This window comes from Aethalodelphis obliquidens, unplaced genomic scaffold (genome assembly GCF_003676395.1).
Source record: "Aethalodelphis obliquidens isolate GAN/ISIS:26980383/991018 unplaced genomic scaffold, ASM367639v1 scaffold32, whole genome shotgun sequence".
Lineage (NCBI taxonomy): Eukaryota > Metazoa > Chordata > Mammalia > Artiodactyla > Delphinidae > Aethalodelphis > Aethalodelphis obliquidens.
Window position 1 is genome coordinate 10,281,719 of NW_020837976.1, and position 21,517 is coordinate 10,303,235.

Here is a 21,517-nt window from a genome sequence, read left to right on the forward strand (position 1 = left end):
GAAAAAAGTAGTCACCAGTGAGTAAGAGTTCAAATTTATGGGTCTATTTGGTGGGACTACCCAGAATCATCTGACAGAGACATCAGATATTTGCCAACACTTCCAATTATCTGCAACTGTAGTTTATATTTTCTAATTTGTTAGCAGAATAACAAAATAAATTGTAGATTTGGAAGCCAAGTCGAGCTACCATCACTAAACCAAGTATAGTTTATGAAAGTCTACAAATTATCTTTCCACGAGCATGAAATAGTTTAACTTACTTTAAAATGTTGATCAATATTTTAGAAAAACCTTCCGAAGGCAGGAGGATCTGTATGCAGGCCAAGTGGTCTGTAGATGTACAATCTCTGAGCTAACAGATTACCCGAAAGCTACATGCCTATACTAAATTCCATTCTGTCCCTTCAGAAAGACATTCACAAGTCAAGGATGTGTCACCAAATCCTAACACGTTCACATCAAATGAGACATCACCCTACAGGATAGTGCTGCCTCACAGAAATACAATGCAAGCCACACATGCAATTATGTGTTTTATGATGGCCACATTAAAAAAGTAAAAAGAGGTGAAATTTATTTTAATAATATGGTTCTATCTAAACCAATACATCTAAATTCAATATAAGAATCATTAATTAAATTTTTTCCACATTAAGTCTTTTAAATCCCACGTAGGTTTTACACTTGCGGCACACCTCTGTTCACACTACCCTCATTACAAGCGCTCAAAAGCCCATGTGGCTAGTGGTTGCTGTATCCATGTGGGTAGAGAACGTCTCTGCCTTCTCTTAAAACTGCAGATACTGTTCACGTCCTAAAAAAGATCATGTGATGGAATACCTCCTGATAAAATAGGATGTTTCATCTCATGAAATAACAGCTTCAGAACGCTTACATTTTCTTTTCCTTGCTCTGTCTGTCGTGATCGCTGATATTCTGGTTCAAAGAACAGAGCCTGGGTTTCTTGATATAAAGCACCTCTATCCCCTTAACACCGTTTTTCTTCTCTTTCAATTTGGGTGCTCATTCTTCAAGCATTCTTTAGTTATTTTTCTCTTGTGTCTGAGATCTCTTACTGTTAGCAGCCTCAAATATACTCTGGCATATGAACCAAATGAATAATCCTATCTGGTGTGTCTGTGATGTCAATAGTAAAGCTGTATAAATTGTAACCTTCTAGTCTCACCTGTGTTTGTCATCTCAGGAAAGATGGACAGGAAGACCTCAGAAGCACACGCATGGGAGCACTGACAAGAATCTATTCTGGGAATGATGAACATACACAGATGAAAGAATAAGAATAAAAACAAAGTAGCAGCTAAATATGACCAAATGTTTTCACATCTGAACATACTGTACATCAGAAAAACTGATTCCTCTCATTCATTCTTTTAACTGTTTATTGAATATCCAATATCATCCATTAACTTCTGTCTCCTCTTTTCCATATAGTTTCTTTATATTGTCCTGTAAGATTTTAGTTCATGTTTCTTTGTGTACATATATTATTATTTTAAACATTTTCTTGTCATATGTTTAATGGTCTAAAACCAAATAAATATTTTATACTTCTTACACCCCACAAATACCTTTAAAATCTAAATGTATCAAATATTTTAATGTAATGTTTTAAATACCAGGTCATGGGATATATGCAACTTCCTATTTCAGGGGTTGGCAAACTTGTTCTGTAAATATTTTAGGTTTTGTGGGCTAAATGGCCTCTGTTAACAACTATTCAACTCCGGCGAAGTATCTCAAAAGCAGCCACAGACGATATGTAAATGAATTACAACATCTGTGTTCCAATCAAACTTTACAAAAACAAGCAGCAGGTCAGATCTGGCCCTGAGGCCACACAGTTTGCTGACCTCTGTCCTGCAGGGAGACATCAAGAAATGAAAGACATCAGACATCAGAAATGAAAATGACCAACACACCTAAGTAGTTATCCTGAGGTCTCTTGTAAGGTAGTTGAAACTACACCCTAAGCCGGCCCCTGTTCATCTTAGAATGGCAGTTTTCCCTTTAAATACGAGTCTAAAATCAAGATGTGTTAAGCTGCACATGAGGATTGTATTAGGAGAATAATGCAAATGAAAAGCAAACGTGCCCACCTCCTCTCACTGTATTTTATGGCTTCTATTCTCCTATAAAAGAATAGGACCCTCTCAGATGAGTCAAGTTGAAGTTTTCTGGGAAAGATGCTGAGCCGTTGTGTTGCTCTGTTCCCTGTGACTGCTGTGGCCTGGAAGTCGGAACTTGTCAGAGTCAAATCCTGGAGCCAATTTAAAGAGTTAAGAGCCGGTTTCCTGACAAAATGTGAAATCAATTTATACAACACATCTTCCCACAATCCCCACATGGAGGAACTAATTTTTTTAACAGACCATTTCATGAATAACAGAGTCTTTGTGCCACCAAATGAAAACATTTGGAGATCGCTGAAACATCTGTTCTGAGACATTACTGTCAAAACCCTGTTCCCGGAGAGGGAGGAAACTGCATTGTCTTTCAACGGTTTTGTTAATTTCATAAACCATCTCCATTGTGAGAGCTGTTCTCTCAGCAGGACCCTGAAATTCCCAGGAACGAATCCAACACCACAATCCTCCATGACAGGTTAAAGAAATTGAAGGTAATATGTAAAAAGCAAAGATTGGTACTATTATTGCACTGTTTCCATGATGTGCTTCTAAAACTATATTACATAATTAATCTGCTGACAGGGAATAACTCTCATCTAGAAAATATCCATTTTTTGGTGTGTGTCCCTCAAGATAATCACAGTGATTCACCTCAACAGAGATGATACATTAGGCACAGACAGCTAAGAGGCCCAAAGTCCTACGTGAGGCGTCTAAGTTTCAAGCACCTGTATGATGCTGAACAGACGGTAGGACCACACGCTCTCCTTTACTCAGAGGGAAAGAAGGTCACTTGTCAGAAATGAAAAATGGAAATAAATTTTGCTAATGAAGAAGAGACAGCAACGATGCTGAGATGCGTAGAGATAACAGAGAGAGTCAGAGGTGGTCAAATTCAGTTCTGTCCCGTTTGCTACTGGCTGGGAAGTTATGGTCAACAGGCAGTGAGAAGTCAGTCTCGTGCTACTGGGAAGGTGGGGCTCCCCATGATTCATGCCTCCCTGGTCCCTATCACTCCTGGTGATGAGCACGGCCTGCGGTAAATCTCCTTTCACAGCCCTGGTTTTACCGTTCGCCTTCCCTTCAGCCCAGTGGCTGACTTTCTGTGTGTAAATAAAACGAAATGAGAGCCGAAACCTCTGGTATCCATCTGTGGGCCTCCCACTCTCTCAGCTCTCCTGGGGGACCCCCTCTATCACCTTGGCTTCAAGGACCACCTACAAGCTGACAGCACACCAACATTCCCTCCAGCCAGATCTCTCCTGAATTCCGCATTGGTCTACCCAATACCTGGTGCATATCTCCAACACTTCTTCCACAAAGATCTCTCTCAAAATCAACACATGCGGGGCTTCCCTGGTGGCGCAGTGGCTGAGAATCCGCCTGCCAACGCAGGGGACACAGGTTCGATCCCTGGTCCGGGAAGATCCCACATGGCGTGGAGCAACTAAGCCCATGTGCCACAACTACTGAGCCTGTGCTCTAGAGCCCGTGAGCCACAACTACTGAGCCCACGTGCCCGTGCGCCACAACTACTGAGCCTGTGCTCTAGAGCCCATGAGCCACAACTACTGAGCCCGCGTGCTGCAACTACTGAAGCCCGCGTGCCTAGAGCCCGTGCTCCGCAATGAGAAGCCACCGTAATGAGAAGCCCGCTCACTGCAACGAAGAGTAGCCCCCGCTCACTGCAACTAGAGAAAGCCCACGTGCAGCAGCGAAGACCCAACACAGCCAAAAATAAATAAATTAATTAATTAAAAAAAAAATCAACACGTGCAAAACTGAACTCATCTTTCTACTTCTGAATCAAGCAGCCACCCAAGTCAGAACCCCGGGTGGTCATCCTTAACCCCTCCCTTTCCCTAATCCCTCACGTTCAACTGGTGTCAATTCAACTCCATTCCCTTTCTTGAACAAACTACAACATCTCTCGCTTTGGCCAGTTTTACCAGTTGATTGCTTTACCCATTGACTTCCATTCCAGAAAACTATTCTTTCCACTAGTGCTTAAAATTAAAGTTGAATCATATTTTAAATGAGGATAATTTGCAGAGGATTTATTTACAACAGGGTCACTGATAATGGTGTGGGTGGGCTGCAGGGGAAGCAGAGTGAGAAGCTAGGGACAGTATCAGAGAAGAGGTCACCACCATAGGCCTGTGGTGCCAGGGGGAGGGACTAGTTACAGGAAGGAGAACGTTATGTAAATAAGGTTGCCCTGAGAAGGGGAGAAGCAGCTGTTCCCAAGCTATCCTTCAAGGGAGCCATGAAGCTGGAGAATATAAAGACCATGACCAGCTTCCTCCCTTGACCCGCCCATCTCCTGCTGGGGCTATCTATCCAATGGCTGAACTTAGCTGGAAATCAAAGGGCATGAGAGTCTGCTGATTTCGCCCTGCTGGTCAGCCTCTGGGGAGGGGCAGGGTGGAGGCAGTGGAGGACAGACTGGGGGCGGGGGTGTATGCCCTTCTACCCTCTGATTAAAAGACTTTGGAGGCCTTCCACCTCCTGTAAAATTTAACTTTGTAGAGAATATATAGGCCCTCCAAGATCTGACCCTTACTTTCCTCTCATTATGCTAAAATCCATCTAGATCCATCCAAGTGAATTATACTTCTTCTTATACTGAACTCAAGATCTGGAATGCCTTTTCTCTATTCCCAGGTTTGGCCAAGCTATTCATCCAAAACCAATTCACGCTTCACCTACTCTATCAAAAATCTTCTTAGCTCAGGTATATACCTGGCCGCACTCTTGTGTGATCTCACTGTCTATTGATCTTTATCCAAGCATGTAAATTTTATCATTCTCATTTGTTTACATGTCTTTGTAAACTAAACAGTAAACTCTCTAAAGAAAGCAGGGGGTGTGTCAATCACCTATTTATTCCCGGTGCCCAATACTGTGCAAGACACATAGCAGCTACTTAATAAATAACAGCTGAATGAGGGAATGAATTTCAGTATGAGCTCAAGTCCAATGTCATCCATGAAGCTCTCCCTCACAACCTCAGCCCATGCTGATCTTTGTTCATATTTATCACCGGAGTTTGTTGAACTATTCCCTACTTATTTCACCTGTTTTTGTATTGTTCTCTTAGACCACAAGCACCCTGACAGCAGGAATCATGTCTTCTGCTTCTCTGACAGCTCAATTTGAGTCCATACTAGAAACTTACTAAATGCTTGCTTTGAAGAACAGGCGTTCAGAGTAGGAGAAATACATATATATGTGTGTATGTAAATATATATAATATGTATGTATTTCTTCCAGAGTACCAAAATCAAATATTTACATGACCAGAGAAGCTGTAAATTAGTAAAATTAGTAAAAAGGTGGAGATGGCCACCTCAGAGATCCAGCACCTGCTGATTTCCAGAGGCAGGAAATCTGGATTTTTTAAAAAATGTAAATGCACCTAGTTATTAATAGTTTTTAATGATTCACTCAAATAAAAAAGTCTCCTCTAACCCAGGAACTACCCTGGGTTTCTACGAGACAGGAGGGAGTGGCTGTGGTTTGAACAGGGCCTAACACAATACTGACTGACGTGATGCCATGTGAGTGGGCAGATATCAGGAAATATTTGAGAAATTTAGGTGGGAAGTCTAGCCTCTTGGGGTGCTTCCTTTTCCCTCAAATTGAAAGGATGACTTTAAGTGGGAGGCCTCCATTTACAGCTTTTAGCCTAAGCTTATGAGCAAGCTCATTTAAGACCTACACTGCTGACAGCCTTCTGCCTGGACATAGCCGAGCTCCCTCTACTTCTGGCCTCTACCACAGGTATTCCATCGAAACGTGGTAACGGATGATGGTAGGTCTTGCCTGACTCTGAAGGCCAGAACATGTTAAATGGCAGCACTGACAAAGAATTAGAAGAGAGAATCGCATACCAAGTGACCAGCTTCTTAAGAAAGAGACTCGATAGGATGTGGAAAGACAAAATAACAAAAGAAAAAGGAGTCTGAGCCTCTGGACTGGAGCCATGTCAGGATGACTCCACCGAGAGCCTGCTTTCAATCGAAAGGTGTTCACACACACATTACCTCACTCAACAATCCACAGTAGTGGGCGGGGATTATTAGAGACTTTACCCACGAGGAAACTGAAGCTGGCAGAGATTAAGGAATATGTCTTTGGTCACAGCAAGTCAATAGCGAGCCCAGGACGGTCACTCGTGCGTTCTCATCCTAAGCCCACTTTTACTGTGCTGCTTCCCCAAGCCACTAATACCTCCCTCCTCAGGATGAGGTTGACAGAGAGAGGAGCTGACTGTGCCTTGTCGGTTACTGAAAAAATTCCCCAAAGTTAGTAGGAAGAAGGGTCATTTACTATTTACATATGCAACGAATTCTTCTTTGATAGTGTGGAGGGCTATTCAGATGGTCCTGTTTAATCCCCACAATGACCCTGGCAACTGGTTACATGATAAAACCTATCTTCACTTCTGGGTAACTTAGGGTGACTGGAGCATAGAAGGTACACAGTGTCACCAATAGTTCACCCATTCGGTGGAAAGAGAACCCAGCTACTCCTTCTAATCTCTAGCATTGGAACTAGTCGCTGGGATGAAGCAGCTGCTTCTATTAAGGATCAAAAACCCACATTAAAAAAAAAAATCAAGGTTCTAATAAGTAAAAAGCAATTTTATTTGAGGTAGGATCCTTTTGGAGAAATAGAAAATGATCTATTTATCTACATTAAAGAGTTACATAAAAAGTTACAAACAGCAAAAGTAAAACTTCAATTTTTATTTGTAGAGCTTAAAATCACATAGTACAAAAAAATGAAGGGGAAAACAAAGGTTAAGAGAAAATGGGAAGCAGGGAAAATGAGGCGAAAAGGAGATATGGAAACAAATTTAAAAAAGAAAATGAGACAGAAATTGATGCAAGAAAAAAAATTACACACGGATAAACACAATTTCAACCCAGACAAAGGAGAGGAAGACCCCACCAACGCAGATGGACAAAATATGGACGTACATGACACAGACAGACTTTAAAGCTATGTTGTCATTTTACAACTACAGGCAAAAATGAAGGTATTCTGTATAGAATCAAAGTTGAGGTCTAGGAGTTTTCAATACTACGGTTCATATGATATATGCTTCTCTTCCATGCCTTATGGAAGTATTTAAAAAGGAAAAAGAGAGCCAAACTGCATGTCCAAAGTGTGGGGAGGGTGAGGAAAACACTCAAGGATTTTAACATTCCACCATTCTTCCTCTATTGAAACATGACCCCTTTCTTGGATTCTCATTTGCTCCCTTTTCCACAGCCCAACAGTAAACTCCCACACACCAGTGGGACCACAGAGGAGAGACAATAATACAAGCAGCTGCTCAAGCTGTGGTTTTCATTAGGAAAAAAAGTGCCTTGATTATAAGGGATTTAGTTTTGAACCTTCAGGCCAAAACTGAACTGATTAAAACTCCATGTAGAGAAACACGAATGGTTTCTTAAAACTCTGATGTAGAGCGTACTCGGCATAATCAAAGGGGGGTGGGGAGAATCATCAAATTTTAACACCCACCTTGGCTCAGTGCATGGACTTAAAGATGGAAAAGCTAGCAGAGACACTCCATGAAAACATACTGGAGAGGTCCTAAATCGCATTTCTGTAAGGGCTAGGGGTACATGTTCACCAAATTCTTCAGCTACAAAAAGCGAGGCAATCAAGCCATAAAAAAGATGTAGAGGAAACGTGAATGCTTATTACTAAGAAAAAGAAGCCAGTTTGAAAAGGCTCCAGACTGTATCATTCCAACTATATGACACTCTGGAAAAGGCAAAACTATGGAGACAGTAAAAAACTCAGTGGTTTTCAGGGATTAGTGGAGAGGGGGAGATGAGTAGGCAGAGAACAGAGGATTTTTAGGGCAGTGGAACTATTGTGTATGATTCTATAATGGTGGATACATGTCATTATACAGTTGTCTGGACACATAGAATGTGCAACACCAAAAGTGAACCGCTATGTAAACTACGGCCTTTGGGTGATAATGATGTGTCCATGGAGGTTCATCAGTTTTAACAAAGGTACCACTCTGGCGGGGCATGGTGATATGGGGGAGGCTGTGTCTGTGTAGGGGAAGGGGGTATATGGGAAATCTCTGTACCTTCCCCTTTAATTTTGCTCTGGAACTAAAACTACTCTGAAATAAAGAGTACTTATGTGTATATATAAATACATACACATATACATATATACACACACACCAACAAGGCAACTCTTTAAAGGCTTGCAGTCGATACAAGAGCAGAGCTGAGGTATGGCACTCCTGGAGCCAGGCATGCTCTGTTCTCATGGCTTAGCACGTACTCATTGGTTATCATTTTGCCTCTACATCTTCACACAGCAGTTAAGCATATGAACTTCTGGAGCTGAAATCCTGGCTCTCCCTCCCACTGGGCAACTTTGGTTAAGTCATGACCTTCTACACCTCCGTGTGTCTCCTAGTTCCATAATGCAAGGGCAGTAACACTAACATAACATCAGCTATTGGGATGATTAAACTTACATAAAGGGCTTCACTTGATGAGAGGCACTTGATAAGGGCTCAATGAACATCAGAGCGAAGTCAAATGAGACAAAGATGTACCTGTCACGAATGAAAAGGAATGTAATCACGATACTCTTTGGAATGTGGTACTGGTTAGGAGAACAGTGTTAGCTCCTTCTTATATTAATCTGGGCAAAACTCCAGAAGAGGAGCCATTAAGAAGCATTCTAAATTTAAAGAAGCGGCACAATTGGTAGCCAGGTAGCTGGGAGGAAGAGAGGAGAAAGAAATGCTGAAGATGTGGATTCAGGGTGGAGCACGGCCACCTGGTTCTGGGACAGAAGGACAAAGCATGGGAGATGGCCAATTTTATCTTCTCTACGACAAGCTGCCTACTGTACCCTCTGCTCAATGCAGAGCAATTCCAGTTAGAATGTCTCACCCTCAAAATACAATTACCCTAATATGTTTGTGACCACAGTGCTGTGGAGGAGAGTCCTACGCTTATTAGAAATCAGTCAAAATTGCAGTAAAAAAACAGAAACTCTAGTAAAAGGAAAAGGCCCTACAGGACAAAGAGCCCTTCGTTCCTGATAAATCTTTTTCTTTTAATTAAAAAATGGAGAAGCAATAGCCATGCTGTGGCTCTGAGACCTAGGGCTCCATTTCTGTTCACGGGTTTCATGAATGGCACGCTTTCAAACAGTAAATACATACCTATGTCCGACACTCCAGAACCATCGGAAGGTTTCCCCCTCCACCCCTTCACCAGAGAACTACTCTCTCCTCTGGTTTGCTTTGGTCTTTGCTGACAACACGTCCCTGCACTTGCTCCCTTTTTGCAAAGCTTCATTTTCATCCAAATGCCTCCACTTTTATTCGCTGCAGATCGAGCTCACTGAGCATTCTCTAGTGCCTTTCAGGTCTGTCCCTGTTCCATGTTAAACAGGCTGTGGTGTGAGCGCAGGGCTGCGCTCAGTAAAATATTCCATCCAACGGGAGCAGTTATGTAAACAGGGCTGCTTCTGGCAGGAATGTCTGATGGGATAAACAAGGCTGGAGAGAAGGAGGACTCTTACAGAGAGGAGTGACTTTGTCAGGGCACAGACATACATTTAAATAAAAATACTCTTGTTTCTAATGTAAGATCAGGCTTTTAATAAACCTAAATCTCTGGGGGAAATTTAAAAAGAACAATAAGGGGTGAGTCAGTGACTGTGATTTCTGAAACTGTGCTAAGGGGATTTGACTTTTTCCTTTTCTGGTTGTAGAATTTTATTTCTTTAAAAATAAAAACCAAAAACATTTAACGTGCCAGGGATGTTAGAAGGCGACTGTAAGAATTTATAACATTTGAGAACCCATATAGATGCTGAATGGAAATGATGGCTAATAATCTGTCAAATTAGGAGTAATCATCAAAAAATTGGTAGATTATATCCATGTTGATACAGAGGCTTAACACTGTCTTCATTAAGATTTGGCTCCTAGGAAGAGGGATGAAAGTGCAGCATTTGGCCTTGCAAATATATACAAAATATATATATATGCAAATATATATAGAAAATTCACTATACTAAGGTGATGATAGCTTATAGTGAAGAAAACCAGTATCAAAGAAAACAAACAGGAATTGCAATACTTGAAACTGACACCTACTTCATGGGATTGTTGCAAAGATTAAATTAGGCCATGTATGTACAAAAATATTCAGCAAAGAGCAGTATGCATTTGATTAATAGTAAGATGATAAATATTGTTTTCTTATTGCCTGGATTCAATAAGAGAAATGAAAATAAGGGCTGAGTTCATTTTCCCTCCCTATTTTAACTATTAGTCAAACTAATACAACAGTTCAAAGCATATGATTTATTTACTTAGTACTCTGTTCAAGGCAGCATGCAGAGTGCTAAGGATATTTCAGACACTCAGAGATTACCGGGAAAAAAAATACAAGTCTCTGTGTTTCCTTCTCTCTCATTTACATACATTTGAATTTTTCCAACGCCTATCCAGTTTTTTTTTTTAAATTAATTAATTTATTTTTGGCTGCGTTGGGTCTTTGTTGCTGCGCGTGGGCTTTCTCTAGTTGCGGTGAGTGGGGGCTATTCTTCCTTGTGGTGCAAGGGCTTCTCACTGCTGTGGTTTCTCTTGTTCTGGAGCACGGGCTCTAGGCGAGCGGGCTTCAGTAGTTGTGGCTCTCGGGCTCTAGAACGCAGGCTCAGTAGTTGTGGCGCACAGGCTTAGTTGCTCCGTGGCATGTGAGATCTTCCCGGACCAGGGCTCGAACCCGTGTCCCCTGCATCAGCAGGCAGATTCTCAACCACTGTGCCACTAGGGAAGCCTATCCAGTTTTTAAGATGTGAATAATTTAGGGTAGCATGTTTAGCGTGCCCTGTAAATAATTCATAAATCTGAAATGATTAGATGGTTGATAAACCTAATCACTATAGGATACAGTGAGACAGGACCCGAGTTCATGCGGGCTGATATCATCAACTCCCTGTAAGTAGAACAGACAATGTCAACAGATAGATTCTTTCAGCAATTACACTCTATTTCCACCTGGAGTCCAGCTGAAACTTTCCAAGGCCAGAATAAGGGTGTGCTGACATTGTTTTCATGAGTGTTATTCTTACTAGTCAGTGAGAGGCAGCTTATTCTTCTAGCCTTCTGAGTCATTTCAACTTATACAAACACTTTTGTGGAATGAATGAATTTCGAGAGAGTTAGGGAAATGGAAGACATCATTATATTATGTGACAAAGATAACTGGAAAAGATATTCAGACTTCGGTGTGGTAAAACTGGCTCACTGTGCAGAGAAAAACTAAAAATGAATCCCTACCTGACATCACCTACAGGCAAGGAAGGACTTCAGAAGCAGAAACTATAGGGCCAAATAACGATTACATTACATTAAAATTAAGGATTTCTGTTCAGTAAAGGATTTCATGGGAAAAGTTGGCAGAGCAGTGATGGAACAGATGACGCTTGCGAAGCCCAAAACTGAAAAAGAGACTGATATCTGAACTGGTCCATGTAATGCTGCAAATCACCAAAAAAGACACCACCGCTAACACAATGGTAGGCCAGAAAATGAACAGACAATTTACTAAGAAGGCTATCCTACAGAGCAGGAGGCAGGGGAAAAAAAAAAAAAAAGTATCAAGCAGGTGACAAGAAGCTGAATAGTCAAATAAATGCAAATGAAGAGCTATTACTTCACATTCGTTAGACAAAAATGGTGAATTCCTGATGTGGGGAAGGAATCCTGTTAGACTGTGATGGGAGTGAGGCTGGGTCAGCCATTCTGGAGAGCGATCTGACACCAGGTAGTAAAATTAATTCTACAAACTTCTAAGGCCGGCAATTCCACTCCTGGGTTCACATCCCCAAGAAATGTTCAAACAAGAGCATAAGGAGAATGCAGGAGGATGCTCAGAGCAGCAGGGTTTTTGCTGCCCATTCTTGGGAGAGCATATGAACACACAGTAAAACAAGAATGGATTTTAAGAACATAGTGGATCCTTGTAAAGCAAAGGGAACTATATTCAATATCCTGTGATAAACCGTAACGGAAAAGAATATGAAAAAGAATGTGTGTATATGTATAACTGAATCACTTTGCTGTGCAGTAGAAATTAACACATTGTAAATCAACTATACTTCAATAAAATAAATTTAAAACAAGTAAATAAAAAAATAAAAACATAGCGGATCCTTAAAAACACAGGGCTGAATGGAAAAAAAATATGAGACTTAAAACACAGTATAATTTATGTAAATCTAAAGTACTTGCACATAAACCATTGTGCTTTCATAAAAACACATCCAAAGAAAAAAGGCACCAGAAACACATTTAAATGGTTGCATATGGGAGGGTGGGAAGGTAAAGGACTATCATGATGAAATAGAATAAATAAACTCTTCTCCCAGACTGTTATTTCTAGAGAAAAATCTATCACTAGTATCTTTAACACTTTAATATATCAGGAAGGAAAGAAGGGAAGGAAAAAAGAAAGAAGAAAAGAAGGGAAAAACTTGAATGTCTTACAGGTCAAGCATTGGGTTTGATCAACACATTAAAAATATTCTCCCTTGAAACAACAGGTGCCTTACAGCATTCTCCTCAAAATTCATACAGGCCCCCCCCAGAGAAATATGCCAACATAACTAGACCCTAGCCTTTGAAGTGAATGGGAAATACCTTCCAACCTAACCACATACTTTAACTCACAAAAAATCTGTTCCTCCTTCTTTTATTTCATCATTTCCATCAAACTGATGTCATACTAAGTCCCCCCCCCCCAACCCGTTCAATTCTATTGCCATCCATTGTGTGGGGAGCAAAATCTAATCACCTTAAGAACATTTCTCTCCCGCACTTAAACCCATAAAGAATGGTTTGCGGGTTACAGCCCTTCCTGTGTTATGCACTCTATACCAGTAAGAGCTTCTCAACTGGTTTCAGAGATTGTGAAGAACTTACTATTGCTCTACGTATACCACGGATTCCTAAGCAGACCAAGATGAAATTACTAGTCATATGGAAATTGGTGAAAACTGATTGGAACAGCTTTCAGGGATGCAACCAAATGGATACTAAACTGTTAATAACACTGTGTAAAAAGACGAAATGTAGGCAAAATAGTAGACTTACGATCTCGCTGTGGAAACAAAATATTAACCTATGAAACATGAAATAAGAAAATAAGGTAACACACCACTAAATTCTAAAGGAGACACCACTAGTGGGTCTCAAACTGGTGTATATCAACATCACCTGAGGGCTTGTTGCAGCAGAGCCTGCTGGGCCCACCGCCAGCTCGGATTCTGACGGTAGGGGCCGCGGACTGAGACTGCATTACTGACAAGTTTCCAGGGGATGCTGCTACTGCCAGTGCCTGCATGGAGTTTGAGAACCCGTAACAACTCCTCACAGAAGAGCCATCAGCTATAATATTAGAGGAGAGACAGAGCACAATGGCACTGTTGGGACAGAGGAGAAATTGGGACACGAGGGAGGCCCTGAGGGTGGGCTGGGCTTTGGGTGATTCGAGAACGTGGAGGTGGAAGAGTGAGGAGAAAATGCTGGAGGTGGTAAGAATACCTGAGCGCAGGTGGAGCCCTGGGCGGGAATGACAAGCCGCAGGGCTGGCCTGATGGACTTGGCGACGGGTGGGTGGGCTCCACCTACTGCCATGCTGTGAGCAGAGGACGCCCCGCTGGCGCACGGGGTGTGCGCCTCGCCCAGCGGCCACCCTGCACCGCGACTCCTCACGTGGAAAGCCAGGAGACAGCGCGGTGAAGAGCCCCGACCAACAAGTGCCTGCCACACACTTGTGGCACTTACCATGGTTCCAGTGAAATCAACTATAAAATGAGCTGTAAAAAGTGCATTTCTTCCGGTCACAGGGGAGAGCTGGGCCTGAGTGTCCAGCGTGCCGCCCAGCGTACCTCTGCGATACACACAGACAGACTGGTTGAATGAATGAATGAGCGCCAGGAAGGCAGGACGTCAGAGCGAAGCTGCCACTGGTCAGGGCACACTGAACTCCTCCCGGCTCCTCCTCTTGCCCTCTTTCAGACTCAGTGCCGAAGCCTATGCCAGCCGTGTATTTTTCTCCTCCCCCAGGCAGAGCCAAAGGAGCCCGGCACAGGGAAGGCACCCCAGAACCAAGTCCTGCAACTCCAAAAAGGGAGGGGGGCAAAGAAGGAGGGAAGGCACTTGAGTCTCCAGCTACAGAATCCCCAAGGGCGTTGCCCTCACGGGCAGCCTGGATTGACAATCCACACCCTCTTCCTATTCCAAAGTACACAGTCAGTCCTGGGATGTCCGGAGGGGAGGAGGGGAAAGGGCGATGTCTGCTCCCACCTCTGGGTAGAGAGAGCACAGTCCCTTCCCACTGGCCAGCTGACAGGAAGCTGTGAGGACTCAGTGGGACAGGGCCCAGGAAAGAGTTCAGTGCGGTGCTTGGCGCTTAGTGCTTCATACGTGGAAACGACCTCATACACGTCCCTGCAAGTCTGCTTGAGCCCTCTCCTGGGAACAGTGGCACAAAGGAGAAAGAGTATGGGGACCAACATGGGGGTCTATGACATGGATTGAAGTGACAATGACAAAAACAGACACTGCAGGGTTTAGGGGGTGAAAATTTTTTTTTTTCCTCAGATAAGTTGAAGCTGAGATGATAAAGTGGAAGTGTATTCAGCAGTCAGTGGAACTTTGGAATGGGAGAGGTCAAGAGTAAAGAGTCACCTACAGGAGGTGACACTGGAAGCTGGGAGGGTTAGGTTTTCTGTAGAGATGAAGAGAGGGAGACGTGAAGAGAAGGGGTGGGGGAGAGGGAGGGAGAGGGAGAAAGAGAAAGAGAAACAGGCAGAGTCTTAAGGCCAACACAGCAGGGATGAACCAAAGAAGACAAAGAAGGAATTGAAAAGATGGAGAGAAGCCAGGAGAGTGGACCGCCACGGACAGTGGGAGGTAGAGTTTCAAGGACGGCTCCTGCTGGTGTCTGGTGTTACAGAGTCAAGAAGAAGGAATGGAGAAGACCAGGGCTCTGGCCATTACAAGTCATTATGACTACAAGAGCCAGGTTTTAGGAGGCAGGAGTGTATCCTCAGAAGACGAAGGCCCCTAAAGGCACTGTTGGGATCCAGTTCTCCAAGTCAGAACTTCAAGAGTTCCCAAGTAACTGACATTACTTCTCGAGCTAGCTAGCTAAACTCCAACCAAGTGGGAACCTGGCCTACTGTTTTTCATTCAGAAGAGCCCCGAATACTGCAAGTCTGTGGGACTTCCTGTGAAGAGGCGGCTGGCTCACAGCAGCACATCTCATCCTTTGCATCATTAGCTGCTCCAAAGACTCTTCCTGTGCTGACAATGATGCTTCACCTGGTGTTGATTTCTTTTTTTTTTAATTTTGGAATTATCTCTAGGTACTCAACCCTGGTGTAAATAATGGGGGTGAGGGTGGGAGCAGCTGTGACCAGTTTGGGGAAAAGATGCCGATCTCTATGCAGGCTGGAGTGTGATCTGTAGGGAGAAGGGAGCAGTCTGTTTCTGTTCCACCCAAGCCTGAGAGCGATCACCAAGCAGGCCAGCCCCTGCAGTGCTCGGAAGGACGATTCAGGACAGGATTCATCAGGGATGCTAAGGACCATACTGAACACCCAGCAGCTAGGAACACTGTGAAACTACAGTCAGGAAGAAGCAAGTGTCTGGAGACGGAGAAAGAGCAAAGCCTCACACAAACCGTAACCAAGCCCAATGCTTCAACTCCCAACCTAATTTAGCCACTTTCCCATCAGAAAAATCCCTAGGAGAAGAGACAGTGTTATAGAAGGCTTAGTCAATCAGACCGCAAATTTCCAAGGCAGTTCTGATGAGTGATGAGAAAGTCCAGTGGTATATTTCAACTCCCCTGGGAACACCTTTGAGAGAGATGATACCCGGAGATGTCAGAATTGTTATTTTTGTGGAAATAAAATCTGCTGCCTAGTTTTTATTTACCAGAACCTCTCACCTTAAAGGAAAAATACACCGAAAAGTGCAAACACTCTAAAACTGTTACATACCGGGGTGGCGGGAGGGAGGATGGAAAAGGAAAGCAAGGATGGTCTTGATACTTTTCTAGCCCAAGTAACAGAAGAAAAAAGCTCCAACTTTACGTGGCAGCAGACGATTTCCTGAGTGCGGTTCTACTTGGGAAGAGAGAGACAGTAAAAGTTGGAGTTGTTTTGAAGGACACAAGCTGTCCTGACATGATATAACCTATTACTCATATTTTTGCTGTGGTTTTTTTTTTTTCTTTTTGTCTCTTTTCAATGTAACTTTGACAAGAACTATGGCTATCCCAATCTTATCTTCTTCCCTTATAATATCCCTCAGAGAAATATGACCCCCATTAGATGATCACTTCTCTGCCTTTTCTCAGTGAAAATGCCAGAATTCTTTCTCTTTCCCTCCTCTTGGCAGAGATGGGAAACAGTTTGGAGTAGGAGATATGTGGGAACAATCAGGAGACTTGGCAGAAATAGCGGAGACACCTGCACCAGATGGGGGTGGTTGGTATCACTCTATCTTCTCCAGCTAATGCCCACTCTGAAGGGGGAGCTTTCAGGATCGCTCCTTCCACCCACTCCTTCCTTCCTCCTCAAATATAACCACCTCCCCCCACTGCTAATTTTCAAATCGGCACAATGATTAATGACCCAGGCAAGCACTTAATTTCCTGTCCAGTAGTACAAGGCTGATTTCCAATAAAAGAACTCACTCAAGACAACTATTTCCTCTCTGCAGCTTCTAATCTTGTATTGAATTGTGGGCATTCTTCCCTCTCAGTGTGAAAGCAGAATCAATTTTTGAACTTCCATTTGGTGAATATTCCAAAGAATCACAGAATGCTAACGCTGGAAGGGACCTTAAAGGCAATGTAATTCGACCTCCTCTTTTCTTGCAATTCAAGCAGGACTTAAGAGGAAGGCTTTGCCTTACATCTTCTCTGTGCACTTGGTCAAGCAGCAAGTGAGGAGGGAATTACTATCATTAAAGCACACACCTTGGGTCCTCACTGGTCTCATTATGGAGTTACCTTTAATGAAAGTCTATTTTATTTTTTAAAATTTATTAAATTTATTTATTTTTGGCTGTGTTGGGTCTTCGTTGCTGCGCGCAGGCTTTCTCTACTTGCAGCGCGAGGGGGCTACTCTTTGTTGGGGTGCGCAGGCTTCTCATTGCAGTGGCTTCTCTTGTTCTGAAGCATGGGCTCTAGGTGGGCGGGCTTCAGTAGTTGTGGTGCACGGGCTCAGTAGTTGTGGCTCGCAGGCTCAGTAGTTGTGGCTCGTGGGCTCTAGAGCGCAGGCTCAGCAGTTATGGCGCATGGGCCTAGTTGCTCCACGGCATGTGGGATCTTCCCAGACCAGGGCTCGAACCCACGTCCCCTGCACTGGCAGGTGGATTCTTAACCACTGTGCCACCAGGGAAGCCCGAAACAGTCAATTTTAAATTGGGAACTAATCACCATGGAGAATATTTCTGCAATTATGGGCTCAGGCAAAACAAAACAAGTGTCAGTCAAACCCTTCAGATACAGCAACACAATCACCATGTTCAATTACCTCAGGTCTTCTTAAACACCCATTGAAGATGTAATGAGTTGTCCTGATTAGAACTACATGTATCCATCACTTGTCTTATTTCTCAGAAATGATGGATAGATAACTCCATTGCTTTCTGTGAAATGAATTCTGAAAAGCAGAGGTCCCTCAACAAGATGCTAATGGCTGCATAATATAGTACCTTCTTTAGATGCATGATCTCCCATAGACAATTTTAGTTACAATTCAGGAAATGCTCCCTGGGTTGATGACAAAATTTTCTGAAATTCACAAGGGAGGGTATGCAAATGACAAGGAATGGGTTGGTTGTGTTGATGGTGGGTTGAGAGATGGCAGAGTGACCACAGTAGCAACAGAGCATGTTGGAAGCTGTGAACATTAACACTGGACTAAAAGTAATGGACGTGAAGTGAAACACCCCAGTGTATCTCTAGCTCTACTTACTAGTTGTGTATCCTTCCCCAAGTATTTTATTCTTTTTGAGGCTAGGTTTCCTTGTCTGCAAACAAGCAATAATTAAGGCCTGCTGGAACACTGTAAAAATCGTATTAAATACTAGACATGAAAGTACCAATCACACAGCACCTAGCAAATACTGGTGCTCTATAAATACTTCTTGAATTTAAGTATCTTAATTCCCTGACAATATACATTTTTTTTAGTTGAAACATCTTGATTGCCATAAACAACACAAACACAGGGATTTATATAGCATTTTATTACTATAAAAGTTAGCATACAGCAACCATAGGATCCAACAAGTCAAATTTCCATTGGCTCTGACCTATTCCCCACTCAAACGCTCTGATGAACTAAAAATCAAATATGGGTCATAAACGGCCACAGAACTTAATGACATCAAACTGAACACTGTAATGAGGTGAAGCTTGAAGGCTAGAAAAAGCATGGACTTCAGACCAGAAGAGCTCTACCTGACCAGCAACACGACCTTAGATTATTTAATCTTCCTGAAACTTACCCTCCTCGTCTATAAAGTGAGAACCCTACCAGCGACTCCACAGGTTGTTATGAGGATTAAATAATATTAGCAGATGTAGGTAACACAGCCAGCTAGAATCAGTCCCTCGACTCAAAGTAGGCAACCAAAAATGGTAATTGCTAAAAATATGCAGTCCAGGGGTCTTTAGGTGAATACTATTTCTCCGTTTCCACTTATTTTATAAAACAACTGTTCTACCTACTGTACAGATTTGTCATGAAAATTCAGTGAGATAATCTAGGAAGTTCAAAACTAGGAACTATTAAATGTCATCTCTATATTCAAGGCAAAGATACATTATACTTTTGCACTGCCTCTAGGAAGTCAATCCCTGGAAAACATGTTTTTTTTTTTTAAATTTTTTTTTTCTTTTTGCGGTACGCAGGCCTCTCACTGTTATGGCCTTTCCCGTTGCGGAGCACAGGCTCCGGACGCGCAGGCTCAGCGGCTATGGCTCAAGGGCCCAGCCGCTCCGCGGCATGTGGGATCTTCCTGGACCGGGGCACAAACCCGCGTCCCCTGCATCAGCAGACAGACTCTCAACCACTGCGCCACCAGGGAAGCCCGTATGTTTTATTTTTAATGGACTGTTTTTAGCTCCAAGAGATGCCAGAATTGGGACTAACAAAGCCATATGCAATTTTGTTGTGCAGGACCAAATGGAGCTTTGGCTATAAACTTAAACTTCATCCTCACAAGCCAAGGCAGATGGTGTTCACAGTAAAATTTTTTGAAAAGTTACAATATGTCTATAAGTACGGGCAATTAATACACATTTTGCACTACAATTCAGTATCTGGTATACAAGCTTGAAAGTGGTAATGCAGGAAAATTCTGTAGCCCTGCGTGCTATTGCTCAGCTTATCCACTTATGGGTGCCTGAGGCCCACTGCTTCCCACCTACATTAGTCATAGGAAAGAAGGACAAGCTTCGCTTTCGTGACCTTTCAGATCCAGGTGATCTAAGGCAGAAAGTTACAGTTTCAAAACTAAAGTCTTCACTACACTTAATCCGATAATGAGTAGGGATATGAAGCTTCAAAATGGCCAAGAGCTAGAGAGCCAGAAGATACTTCCAAGGTTATAGGACGTCTTAGCAGGACGTTATTTTTCTACTGAAAACTCAATTTGTGCCCCATCCTTTCCCAGCCTAAAATTAGCGAGTGGTTTGCTCAATCATCACCCAGAGAACTCAGCCGGCCTACCACTCTCAAGTTGGACAGCACTTCTACTCTAGCTGGCTCTCTTGGAGACAGTATTTTGAATTTCCTTGGTTGAATGCAAAACACATTAGCTAACTAACCAAACAAACTGGAAGGAGGCATAACACAAGACCCAAACCTGGCAGACGTGATGACTGTGAAAACACTCTTAAATGCTACAGGGTAGTAGGGAATGTGACCCAGAGAGTGAAGGAGGTGATTTCTTTAGAGTTTCAATATTTATTTGTCCATAAATATAGTCACCCATAATGTAGAACTAGAAAGGAATGGACAGCAAACCTAAATTCCTCTGGCTTGAAAGAGCCACAGCCCCAGAGGGGTCAAGGCAAGCATATAATCTGGTAAAATTTTTTATTTCTCCTATACTGAATTCAGGTAGGAGTTCTGTAAATATTCATTTTCATATTCATTCATACTCTCTCTCTTTTCCCCTCCCTCCTCCATTAGAAATGAGATGTTATGGAACAAGGGGTTAGGGAAAGAGGGGAAAGGCTCAATATAAAATGAGAAGACCTAGGTTCAACCCAGCCACTTAATGGCCATCAATCTGGCATAAAAGCTAATATATTTCCTCAACTATAAAATGGGAAAAAAACATGAGATGCTGATTTCTGGGGGTGAGTGCATGCACTTTGTTTTTGAAAGGCAATGCAAACTACAAAACAAAACAAGGAAACCATGATGCTTAAATACCTCTAAAACAACAGCAAAGCTCCTGAACTTTATGTAAGTAACAAAGACCTCTGGTTCTTTAAGGTTCTTTTGGATATTTTGGGCACCTTACATATAAGTTCTAGATGATCGGACTAGAATCTGAACCTCACGCAGAGGCTGTCTTCTATAGACCTGCAGCACTTCAGAGCTTTCCTGGAGCAGGTTAACAGCACAGGCAAGGGCAGCTTACTGGGTATGATGGTTGATCGTGTGTGTGTCAACTTGGCTCAGGCACAGTTCCCAGATGCTTGTTCAAACACTATTCTAGATATTTCTGTGAAGGCATTTTTGGGGATGGGATTAACAGTTAAATCAACAGACTGAGTAAAGTAGATTGCCCTCCGTGATGCGGGTGGGCCTCACGCAATCCCTTGAGAAATTAGACTGAGGTTTTCCAAAGAAGGGGGATTCTGCCAGCCATCTGCCTTTGGAAGCAAATGGCAGCACCTCCGTGGGCCTCCAGCCTCCAGCTTTTGGACTTGCCAGCCTCCACAACGGCATGAACCAATTTCTTACAATCAATCAACCAACCTATCTCTATTTTACACACACACACACACCCCTTATTGGTTCTGTTTCTCTGGAGAAGCCTGACTAACATACTGTGCTTCACCCTTCTTAATTTTATTTAACACTAAACCATGAAAATTTATTAAGTCCTTTGCTTCCATACCAGTTGCTGATGTGAATGCTGGTCCTGTAGCCCATGATGATGGTTAAAGAAGCATACCTGCTATGATTCCTGCACACCTACTAGGTGAAAACACTGTCCTAGTGCGGCAGGCAGATCTCGGAGGGCAGGA

General features: G+C 42.8%; 1 protein-coding gene across 5 annotated transcripts in view; it reads right to left on the bottom strand.

The window, feature by feature from the left end:
* Window positions 1–21,517, bottom strand: part of GAREM1 (GRB2 associated regulator of MAPK1 subtype 1) — a 208,782-nt gene that overhangs the window by 63,561 nt on the left and 123,704 nt on the right. The window contains exon 1 of one of the 5 annotated variants that reach the window (XM_027127698.1): window positions 1,190–1,280. The exons of the other annotated variants lie outside the window; for them this stretch is intronic. Coding sequence (XP_026983499.1) covers window positions 1,190–1,202 — 13 coding nt within the window. The 5' untranslated portion in view covers window positions 1,203–1,280. Of the gene's footprint in view, window positions 1–1,189; window positions 1,281–21,517 lie in introns of those variants that run through there. 5 annotated transcript variants of the gene reach the window in all.